The sequence below is a fragment of the Mya arenaria genome, chromosome 2, assembly GCF_026914265.1.
Source record: "Mya arenaria isolate MELC-2E11 chromosome 2, ASM2691426v1".
Taxonomy (NCBI): Eukaryota; Metazoa; Mollusca; class Bivalvia; order Myida; family Myidae; genus Mya; species Mya arenaria.
This window is the reverse complement of record NC_069123.1, coordinates 61,348,726-61,361,069: the sequence shown is the minus strand read 5'-3', so window position 1 is coordinate 61,361,069 and position 12,344 is coordinate 61,348,726. Positions and strand designations below refer to the sequence as shown.

The 12,344-nt window shown below is 34.7% G+C and overlaps 1 protein-coding gene across 8 annotated transcripts in view; it reads left to right on the top strand.

Annotated features, from left to right (window-relative positions):
- Positions 1 to 12,344, top strand: part of LOC128219190 (coiled-coil domain-containing protein 33-like) — a 43,081-nt gene that overhangs the window by 25,839 nt on the left and 4,898 nt on the right. For all 8 annotated transcript variants that reach the window (XM_052927038.1, XM_052927032.1, XM_052927003.1 and 5 more), the window contains 5 exons: positions 1,059 to 1,207; positions 2,789 to 2,906; positions 5,485 to 5,614; positions 10,278 to 10,366; positions 11,987 to 12,182. In XM_052927038.1, the coding sequence (XP_052782998.1) occupies positions 1,059 to 1,207; positions 2,789 to 2,906; positions 5,485 to 5,614; positions 10,278 to 10,366; positions 11,987 to 12,182 (682 nt within the window). The remainder of the gene's footprint in view (positions 1 to 1,058; positions 1,208 to 2,788; positions 2,907 to 5,484; positions 5,615 to 10,277; positions 10,367 to 11,986; positions 12,183 to 12,344) is intronic.

Sequence of the window (12,344 nt, the reverse complement as noted above, 5' to 3'; positions counted from 1 at the left end):
TCACAAAAACAATAGAAACATAAAGACAATAGGTTTATTGAGTTTATTCTGTATTTGTATCAAATTACCCGTCTTTCGACAGGGTGCATGTTCAGTAATGATTTGACAATTACAAGTCAATTATGGTTTGTAAGTAAGACATTAGATAAATATGGCGATGGAGTATTATAGACCATATACCGCTGAGTTGGAGGAAGTCCAGTCTGTAAGTTTACATAGTGTTGAGTGACTTTTATGTGAAAACATTCTGTTCAATTTAATTATTCAACTCATATTCGTTAAGACACTTGACTTGGCAGTTATGATTAATGTAATCAGTTCATTTTGATTGTTTACTTTTTTACTTCTGTTAAAATATGTAAATTAAGCTGACATGTCTCAGATAATGCCGCTCGTTAAAATGGAAAAAAAAAGCATTAAATTCAAGAGCACGTTTTGTTGATATGTTAAATTTTAAATGATTGTTACTTTTTTCTGTTAACTGATAACAATATATTTCAAGGAAATTTATAATATTTTTCATCACCGTTTTTTCTGTTTACCAGTACCTATTAATGTTTCACATGTTATAAAACATTTTGGGCAAATTTGTATAATCTTAACCACTTCAAATGTTGGTGTTTACACGTTTCATTTATAAGGGTGTTGGCTTCAAAACACTTCCCTGTGATCAGCATTTTTTTGTCTCATTAAAACTCAATCACTGTGATTAAAGTGTTTTACCAGTAATTATTAAGTTATACCATGGAATAAGTCAATTCTTGAGTCATTTTTGTTCAATTTTTAAAAATAAACAAATTCTTCTAATCTATTGAATAAATAAATGGCAAATATTTACTTGTAAATGTACTGAAACCTTTTAATTCATAATTATGTAACAATCCAAACAAATGTCCATATACATCCCAATTATGTAACATTCCAAACAAAATTTAATGTCCATATACATCCCCTCAAGACCCACACAAATACACAAAATGATACAAAATGATACAAAATATAAAGGCAGGGAATTAGCATTCACCAATCTTACCATAACGTGGATTTGTGTGTTTTAGCCCATAAAGGATGGTGAGATGCCTCCCTTCACAGCAATGGAGTCCGTGTTGCCGGACTACCAGTACATCTTCCAGCCCGGAGAGGGTCAGCAGCCCCGCACCCCGACACGCACTGCCAGACATCCTACACAGTCCAGGATACCAGAGGGGTCAGTATCAGTGTATTATTGTTATATTGATTAAATGTCGAAAGGAAAGAGATTTTGCAAGGTCAGTGATGGATATTAAACTTGAGAGTTGGAGTTGTAGTTTAATGGCCAAAGTAGTTATGCCCCCCTTGGAAGAAGAGGGGGTATATTGCTTTGCACTTGTTGGTTGCTTAGTCGGTCAGTCAGTATGTCGGTAAACCAAAGCTTGTTCAAGTGATTACTTAACAATTTCTGGACCTATTGTCATCAAACTTGACATGAAGGTTGGGTTTGAAGAGTAGAAGACCCCTATTGATTTAAGGGGGCTTCTGGTCAAAGGTCAAGGTCACAGAGACTTTTAACGTGAAAAGGTTGTCTAAGCTTGTCCGAGTGATAACTTATTAATGCCTGGACATATAGTCATCAAACTTGACACTGAGGCTAGGCATGACCAGTAGATGACTCCTATTGATTTTAGCAGTTGTCGGATCAAAGGTCAAGGTCACAGTGACCTTGAATGCTAAAAGGATGTCCGAGTGATAACTCAACAATGCCTGCACCCATGGCCCTCAAACTTGACTTGGAGGTTGGGCCTGACCAGTAGATGATCCTTGTTGATTTAAGGGGTTATCGAGTCAAAGGTCAAGGTCACAGTGACATTGAACAAAAACTTGACATTTCCTGGACCTATTGTCATCCAACTTTACATGAAGGTTTGGCCTGACCAGTTGATGACCCCTAATGATTTTAGGGGTCATGGGTGAAAGGTCAAGGTCACAGTGACCTTTAATGCCAAAAGGTTGACAAAGCTTCTCCAAGTGAAAACTCAGCAATGCCTGGACATATGGTCATCAAACATTATGTGGGATTGGGCCTGGCCAGTAGATGACACCTATGGATTTTTGGTTCATCGGGTCAAAGGTCAAGGTCACAGTGACCTTGAATGCAAAAAAGCTTGTCTGTTTGATAATTCGACATTGCCTGCACCCATGGCCCTCAAACTTGACATTTAGGTTGGGGGGTCACCCTTTGGATTTTGAGGTCAATGAGTCAAAGGTCAAGGTCACAACTCAGAAGGTACATGTTTATCTGCAAATATTAGTCATCATCTGAACATAACTAAAAACTGTACCTTCTTTCTTCAGACTTTGAATAGTCATAATGTTAAAACTGCCTCAAAGGCATCCAATGTCAATGACAGCTGTCCATTCAGTCCATGGATATTTCATTCAATTGTCCAAATATTCTTGACAACATGGCGCTCAGGGGGGTTGGGGCATAGTGTTTGACAAACATCTCTTGTTAGGTATTGCTATAACAGACCAAGGCTGTTCAGGACCAGAATATAATTGTCTGGTTGGACAGGGGATAGCATGTTTGCTGGTAACCAAGGGGTCCCAGCATCTGGTTAATGATTATCAAGGCAAACAAGTAGATTTTCTCCGGGGGGAACTCAAGTGACCCACACCCAATGACACCATACGGACAAGGGTGATATGTTTAATCTTATTATTATGATTTAACTTAAAATAAGTTTGAGCTATGTTGGTCACCAATCTTTCTTGCCGTCTGTTATATTTCTCGTATTTTCATGGTATTCAGGACAGAGGATGTCGACAAGAACTCGTTTTTGTTACTTGACCATCAGACCCAGGAGCTCGGCAACTATCGTGATGCCGTTCACAAGATGGGCTCCGATATCATCACTCTACGAGGACAGGTACATAGTTGTGAAATGGTGATGCAAGAAATTAAGGGCATTTTTGCAATTTTTACCTGTAAATAATTATTTCCCTTTGTGCTCATCTTAATATGTAAATTCCATACAACGAAAATGGGATCATATTGAGAGTGTATGCAATTCGTTTTAAATATGTAGATGCAATTTTATGGTTTAATGTACAGTTGAACACCGCTATTCCGAACACCGTTTATCCGAAATTATCCCTTTTCGAAATTATTTTTCGGTCCCGATTTTACTCCTTCTCCGTTGAACTAAATTTTTGGTCTTTATTCCAAAATCGCTGTTCCGAAATAATTGCTATTCCGAAGTAAATATTACGTTCGCGATTTGGTTTTTCACATATATTTATCAATTTTTATTTCAAACTTGATCATGTTTTTTTCACACCATACTACGAATGCACTTGGGCATCGCCTTGGGGTGACAATGGAGCACAATTAGCGCTTGTTAAAGAATGACATTGAGCACGCGTATGTTACAGACATCGATGTCAGAAATTGAGCGATTCATTTAGCTGATGTAGTGTGTTTATAATTGCTGGTTAACACAAACTGATATTCATTCGAAAATGTCTATCTCATCTGATTCGATCACCACATTGCTCACTCCACCCGCTACCGAACAATCTGAATGCATACATGTGCTGTCATTTTGTTTTAAATGTTTTATGTTGTTTTAATAAAAAAGTATAATACAGAATTATTTGTCAATTATTAAACACTAAACCAACAATGGTTTTTGTATATGAAAGATAACTCAAACTGAGTGTATCGTATTGGTAACGTGTAACCGACATTGCAATCTTTACGACATAATATTTCATGTCAATTAATTCACGAACGCTGTTATTTGCGGAAAATTGTTATTCAGAAACACAGCTATTCCAAAGTCATTTGTTGGGTCCCTACGATTTCGGATTAACGGTGTTCGACTGTATAACCATTATTTAATCATAATGGTGATCACCAAGCCAGGCAGGTAGGTTTCCTGTGGGTTCTATGGTTTGCAACACGCTGATTGAAAGTTTCCTTTAGAATGGCCATATACATAAATGGTGTCATGTATACATATGCATTATGTGTATGTGAATGAGAATTTTTTCAACTACAAATCAGAAAATAAAAAATAAAGTGTGCCCAACTGACTTTTAGGAGAGTTTTTGCATTATCTGCAAAGCTTTAAATAAAAACAATTCTGTAGTTTTGCATTTCAATTTTTTAAAAGTCAATTTAATTGTGCGATTATGCACATAAAGCATTGAAATTAATTTGACCTTTAGTTGAAAAAGGATTTGTAAGATTTGAGAGATTGGCATGGTGTACTCAACTTATTTTTGGATTGATATAGAACAGACTGTGCAATTTATGATATTAGATAATCTAATTATCATTATGAAGTCATGAATCATAAAAAAGGTTGAATTGTATAATCATTGTCTGCCTAGGAATTCACAAATGGGAAATTGCCTTTAAAAATTAGGTAAACCATCAACATTTTGTACTTTACATTAAAGTTTTGCAAATAGTCATTAATTTCATCTGAAATAAATTTCACAAAATAGTCCAATGCTGCTAGCTTATGGTAAGAACAAGCTTGAAATGATGTGACTGATGTCAGTAACATTACTAAGCTCATATACTGTCTGCGTTAACTGTTTCGATGGCCAATTTTCTTATCAGAGTGTCCACGGTTGATTCACTAACGGAGCTATGTTCATAGAAAATGGTTATTAATCACATGATTTTAATACAATATACATACAGGATCTGCACGAGTGGTCATATAATACACAATGTTATTGAACAGTTTTAGGAAATATGTTAGTAACCGAGCCTTTTTTTCACCTGAACTAGTTATGAGCTGTATACCACAAAGCAATGCCATTTCCCACTCTACATGCATTGCAGAAATGTAGTACCTGGTATAATTCAAAACCACAGATACATCGAATCGTTTTAATCAAGGTTACAAATAGAATGCATACTAAGATGATATCCAATTAGAATTGCAACAGAAACACCATAGTTTAAAAAAAAAAAAATGCTTTATTTTGAATTGTGATGTCATATGAGGTAGGATGACATCATAGTGTTTGATAAGTTCATGACATTGTTTCAAATTTCAATACCGATACACTAAATACCGACCCGGTATAAAAAAGTTGTTGACGAAATCAGGTTGAAATACCACCACGTTCCCTTAAGATTGAGATGCGAGATGTACTACTGTATTCAAATAAAACTCCATAAATTAAAAGTGAGAATTAAACGTATAACTTTCTAAAATATTGCCAATTAAACTTCTATTCTAGCCAATTAATTTGTTTAAAAACATGCAGAGTGATATATTTTCTGAGCAATCGAAATAGAGGAATGTATTACACATGTGTAGTACAGAAAATTATGTGATGGCTATATTAAACCCAAAGCAAGGTAGAGCATGTGATAAAATTATATTTCTCGCTATCACAAATTCTTTAGGGGATATGTTGCTTGTTAATGGTCAAACATACCTATGGCAATCACTTGACCTTGCACTGTTATTTGTATTTCAGGTTCAGGCGCTCGAGAATGTGAACGGGAGCCTGCGACGGGACCTTGCCAACTATAACGACGCTAGCAGGCTCATGGTGGACAGTGCAGAACTCGATGGCCTGTCGAAACCTGACATCCTCGCTAGATATGGTTAGCATCTACTCAGAGTTATGCTGGTCTTTCAACAATTATACTTGTCCATATTTGGGTTTTGCCTTGTTTGGATTGGGACGGTAGTGAAGGGGAGTGGTGGTTTAACAATGATCATCACAGTATAGCGATGTGTTGCACACTGGGCTCACAAATATTGATTCAAGGCTAATGTTATGAAGAACACATTTGTACCTTTTTTTCATATGCTTTTAAGGAATTTGAATTATATCAATATTGCTTGAATTTTCCTCATCAGGTGGTAGTGTCGATCTGAGTTTAAAGCAAAAATTAGTCAGTATTATTTTCCATACTGCATTTTTTTGTATATTAAAATCTATAAACACTTCAGGATTTCAATGTTTTATATGAATTGTTTATCAATATATATTTCGCGCTGATTTCATAGAGTAATTGAAACAAGAAAATTATCATAAATTATGGAATACTTTTAAGTTTCAAAATTTTAATTGGAATGTTTTTATGTGTGCAGTTCCTCTGTTATTGAGTCATTTAAACCACCATTTTTATGCAGATGACTCCCAACACTATCTTTCGTTTTAACCAACTGACCAAGCATCAAAGGTAGTCACAATCACGCGAGTTGAACAATGCCTAAAAGAAATCATATCATGGACGAATTCAAACATGTTAAAATTGAATGCAGACAAAACTGAATTAATTCTTTTTTCAAGTCAAAAACACTCCAAACTTGTTGAAAATCTAGAACTGGAAATTGGCGATTCGAGCATAAAACCATCAAAAACTGTTCGAAACCTTGGTGTTACGCTTGATTCGAACATGCACATGGACCAGCATGTTAATTCGGTGACTCGGACATGCTATGGTCAGATACGACAGATTGGTCACATTCGGCCATATTTGACCGCTGATGCCACCAAGACTCTCATAAACTCGCTTGTGACATCACGGTTAGATTATTGCAATGCTCTCTTGTATGGCGTGCCGAAATCAACAACGAACAAACTGCAAATTGTTCAAAACACAGCTGCACGTATCATTACGAAAACAAGCCGTTTTGAACACATAACACCAATCCTTAAAGACCTTCACTGGCTTCAAATACAAGATAGAATTAAATATAAAATTATCATTCAAACTTTCAAGACCTTGCATGGTCAGTCACCGGTTTACATGAGCGACTTAGTAGAGGTTTACGTGCCAACTAGAAACCTGAGATCAGCAAGTGCAGCAACCACCCTTGTGCCTCAAAAATGTCAACTGGTCTCTTACGGTGATAGGAGTTTCTAAGTTGCTGCCGCAAAACTATGGAATTCTCTCCCAGACACTCTCAGAAAAGAATCATCACTTAATTCATTCAAAAGGGCTCTCAAAACACAACTTTTCAAAACTTCCTACAACGTATAGATAACAACTGTGACTGTTTTTATCCCTACTTTTTTTTACGATACAGAACTACAGTAACTATATATATATATATATGGTTTCATGTTGTTGATTTCTTATTCTTATTTTACTTTTTTATGCTTATTTTATTGCATATAGCATTTTAAGACACTTTATGTGTGTGTGTTTTTTACAACATATGAGTTTCACTTGAATTGGTTTAATATGTTAAAATATGTCACTTATGGTGATTTCCACATATCTGCTATATGTCACATGTTTAATTGTAAAGCGCCCTTGAACGTATTTTTTATGAAAAGGGCGCTCAACAAATCTGGTATAATAATAATAATAATTTATATCATTAATCTTTCCATTCCTTTAATTTGTTGTTTTTATTCACTGTTTTAACAAGTTTGTTTTTATATTTCTCAAAATTTTTGCACAATTAATGCGAAGAAAGAAAGGCAATTTTCAACTTTGATTTCAAAATAATTGGATACCGTTTTTGTTAATTGGTAAAAAAAAATTTTTTATAATAACTTAATTGAACATTTATTATTTAAGAGTCGTTCATCAAAATAAATTTTGTATTAATTGCTTCGACAATATTTTCTGTCTAAAGAAATTCCTTGATTATAAACTTCTTTGAAAATGAAATAAGAATTAAAGAAAAGGTTATAAATTACTTAATTATGATTAAGTGTTAAGTAATATTTGATTAGGCAAATGAATTCCCAGTAAATTGGTATTTGTTTCCATAGCATTTTTATTCTGTCTTACGTCTGATCATATCAGAGATCACAGTCCACATCTTTTTCAATAACAAAAACTGGCTGCTTTATATTTCTATTGCTCAAGTTTGCCCCAGGACATTTTTACACCCCAAACAAACAAAGTTTGAGGGGGTAGATTGGAGTCACCCTGTGGTCAGTTGGTCCCTTAGTCTGTTGGTCAGTCTGTTGCACTTTTTCATGTTAGGAGCCTAACTTGAGAACTACAGGATGGAATTTAATTAAACTTCATGTGGTGGTAAAGCACATTGAGAGGAAGTGCAGTGTACAAGAACCATAAATATTTCAGCTTGATACAGATTAAGTGCCCTTCTTACTTTTCTTGAGCATAACTTGGACTATTGGAAGGGACTTAATTAAACAACATTCTTTGGTTAAGCATGATAGGTGGAAGTGCAGTATACAATAACCATGGGGTAATTGTCATTTCTGTGTCCAGGCGCCATTTATGGGTATTCATCACTCCTGTGACAATTCTAGTTATGAAGTAGACACATTTGTATTATTTTCTTTGTCTTTTGTTAGTAATGACTATCATGAAGAAAATTTCATGTCCCACAGCATAACAGTATTCAATTTTTATGCCCCCCTTTGAAAAAGTGGTCGTATATTGCTTTTTACATCATGGTCATGGTGTCCTTGAATACAAAAAGCTTTTCTGCTTGGGCCTTTGATCATCAAACTTGGTAAGGAGGTTGGTCATGACTTGTAGATCCCTATTGGGGATCGTATTGATTTTCATATAAACACATCAAAAGGCAAGGTCACCAAATTAACTAAAGTCATGGTCATCTTTCAAAACAAATATTTGAAAATGATTGATATCTTAAATGTTTTGCTTGAAAGTTGCAAGAAATTATCCATTGTTTTACAATAAACATAATAGTTTCCATTTCAACTGATCTTAAGCAGCTATAAGTACCGGTATGTCTCTATAACTTGTATTGCCCAAATAATATTTTTAACTTTACATAATCCATTTAACTAATTCAATGCTGTCAGGCGAGTGCATACATTTTTTTACTGGAAACTATAATTCATTTACTCCTATAACAACCTTTGTAACAGATTAGTAACTACACCAGCTATTCTGAAGCTTGCAGGGGATATTGGTCATAGCCTCAAATTACCTCATAGACATATACGTTAATGCAAAATAACTAATTGCCTATCATAAGGAGGGGCGTACATGTTTTACAACGCCTCTTACTACATCATTATTTTTATTTTCATAACAAAAGGCATTTTTCTAATTTTTAACACCCACATTATGGGAGGAAAGACAGTAGACAAATAATTAAGTACCCTATTATCATTAGTATGTGCCTTTACAGTACAAATCTTGAAATATGTTTGTAATAACTAAACACAGGATTTTATTACCATTGCTAGGTAAACCACAAACAATCTCAATTACATAAATACTTTATTGCTTTGGTTTTAATTTTTAACATTTAACATGTGTTGTGTGACATGTGTCGTTTGTTTGGTAAAAGTTATCATAAACTAATATGAAAGTTTTTGTCAAGCATGGATAAAAAAAAATAAGTGAAATTACAATTTAATGGTAACTGCATCATAATTTATAAAATTCCTATGTCTAGGTGACTGGAAGTGGGTTTGAAATGATTGCAGCCTGTTGTTGTTTTTTAAAATTTCCCTTATTATTTCTTCAGCCCTTTGCAATGTTGTTAAGCCTTTACCAGGGGATTTTCATGTTTGTTGGTATTGGTACACATTGATAAAAGATTTTGAAATAGTTACCATTTAAAAAGTACAAAAACTTTAATACGCCTGTTTTGACGATTGGGACATTTTTAAAGTTTCATCTGCTGTATCTGAGCTGTCAGGGTCCAGTATGTTGTCTGATCAATCACTTGAAAAGCATTTTTTCCAAACATGAACAAATTTGATCAGAATGAGTATGGGTATAATATCTCTCTCGGACAAGCATGCTAAACAGCCATATCACTCCTGTCAATTGGGATTATTGGGTACTCATAACTTTAATAATAGAAATTACCTTTTGTCTTGCCCAATCAATAACCTTAAAGCTTTTATGTCCAATCATCACCAAATTTTGGTGGAATGTGTATGGGCATATCTAGTTCATAAATCATACAGACAAACGTTTGCAATTTTGTGCAGACTGCTCATTCCAAGTCAGTAAAAATGAATAAATGCGGATTGGTAGAATTGGAAAATTTCGAGTTTTCAGTAATCATCATTGTTAAACCAAGAAAATGGTCTTTTGTGTATCGGTGCTTAACAATGAGCACATAAAAGAAATGAGAGGTTTCTCATAAAAAGGGCTAGGGTTTCCCACCCAGGTCTTCATGTATCTCACTCTGTTTTTTTTTAACTCAACTGTTAAAATCTAGATGTGACACTTCTATCTTATGTCATAATGGCCTCACGATGGGGTCAGACCATAATGCAGCTGATGGGTGCAGGCATACCTTCATAACCTCTCAAAAACAAATAATTATTTCTGTTTAAAGCTGCCATCAAGCAGACGCTGTCCACACAGACCACAGACCTGAAGGTGTACAAGGACAAACTTCAGAAGTCTCAGAACGATCTTATCAAGGTAACGAAACAGTTGGTGTAGTTCTTTGACTTGTGAAAAACCACCAATCCTCAGATTCACAAATTTCAATTATTTCTCAAAAAGTTATCTTAACCTATTTTTCCAAAATCTTATGACAACATGACACAATTCAAACATTTATGTTTTATCTGATCTTAAAAGCATATTTATTTATAAATTATCTTGGGATCTTGACAAACTACTGAGGAAAACAAGACCAAGATCCTAAATTTATGAAAATGATAGCCTTAAAAAAGGGCAAGTACATGTACTAAAGAAACTTGAAAATATACTGAAAAAGTGCCCAACTTCCAATCTTGTTCAAGGTTTTCTTCTCTAAAAAATTGCCCCAATACCAGGAAAATACTTGAGTAAACAATCTCTATCTCATTTCATATCCGTTTTTCCACATAACAACATGACTTCCAAAAAGTCCATTTGGTCTTTTTAAATGAAGGTGTAAAAAGTATTTCGTAATATTTTTTTTTGTATTAATAAGAAATCATACACATAAAAAGTGTATCCTGTTTACTTCAAAATTTGGGTTTTCTGATGAAAATGAGGGTTTGACAAAAAAAGCACACAAAAAAATAGTTGAAACAATTTGCAAATAATCATCAGCCGTCTAAATTTCAGATGTTCAGGCTATTTCTGTTCAGAAATGTTTTGATTGCTTTCTTATTAGCAAGCACATGTTTTGCAGTAATCTTGTGGTTAATTGTAAAATTTATGATGAACATATTGACATTATTAAGAGTTATTTTAATAACATTAATTATTATCTTTGACATGGTGTAAATTGTTCACAATTTATATGTGCATAATATTAAGTATATTCAGTATTTATATCACTTAATATTTACGGTTAGATTAGAATAACTTGATCTATTTTAGGCCTGTTTAGGTGGGTTGTGATATTGTAGCAAAATTTGCCGAGCAGTAATTTTTGGAAACTGTTGTGTGCCGCACTAATGGGAAAATGTGTTTTTTTTAAAGCATATCTATTGTTCGTTTGAATCCATTTAAAAAAGATTGTTTTAAATGATGGCATGTACGGATGCAGTTTTGAAGCCCAAGTGCTCTGAAGACCACAATGAATGACATCTGGAGGATTCACCTGAGTAATGCAAATTTTTAAGGAATGGCGGCCCTTTACAGAGCCCCAAGCTCGTGTCAGTAGAGGCTGCATCAGCTGCCCACTATATAATTATGTCATCTTCCGGAGGAGTCCCATGCCTTCTTTGGGATCATGCATGTGAAGATGAGTAAGAAGAACGTGGTGGAAAGGTTGCTTATAGATAAATCTAAATAGAGATTTTCAAGGTCATCAGTACTTCAAATATGAAAGCTTTGTAATCGCAGTCATTTTTTCACCAATACTGAAAGGAAATTTGAATTTTGCACAGTTTAGTTCCTTCTGTCAGTTGACTTTATTTATGCTGCATGAATACATTGCATACACTTCAACAATGAACAGGGACCATGGCCTAGGTTTTGATAATCCTTTAGTCACAAGGTCCTTCGTCAGAAAATATTGGGGCTGCAGCTATGATAGTCATGTAGCTTCAGGCCCTTGCTCTTTTGGAAGGACATTCTGATTCATTTCTATAACTTTTTCAGAAAAATGATGTGGAGAAGGAATACCTGAAGCTGAAGAACTCTGTAAAGACCCAGCAGGGCCAAATGTTGAAGCTGCAGGAGAGACTGAAGAAGTTAAAGAAGCTGGAGGAAGCGTGTAAAAAGCAAGAGTCAGTGATCCAACAGATGGAGAAGGTCCTAGAGAAACACCACAGGGATAGGTCCAGGTACCAGAAAGGTAGGAACACATGCGTAATGTTTTTATATGAACACCATAGCAACGGTCAAGGTATTGGAAAGGTAAGAATACATAATGGTAGAAGCAGGAATAAAAACACCATTGGGACCAGTCAAGATACTGAAAGGTACAAACAGTTCACTGCCATATTTTCATGGTCCG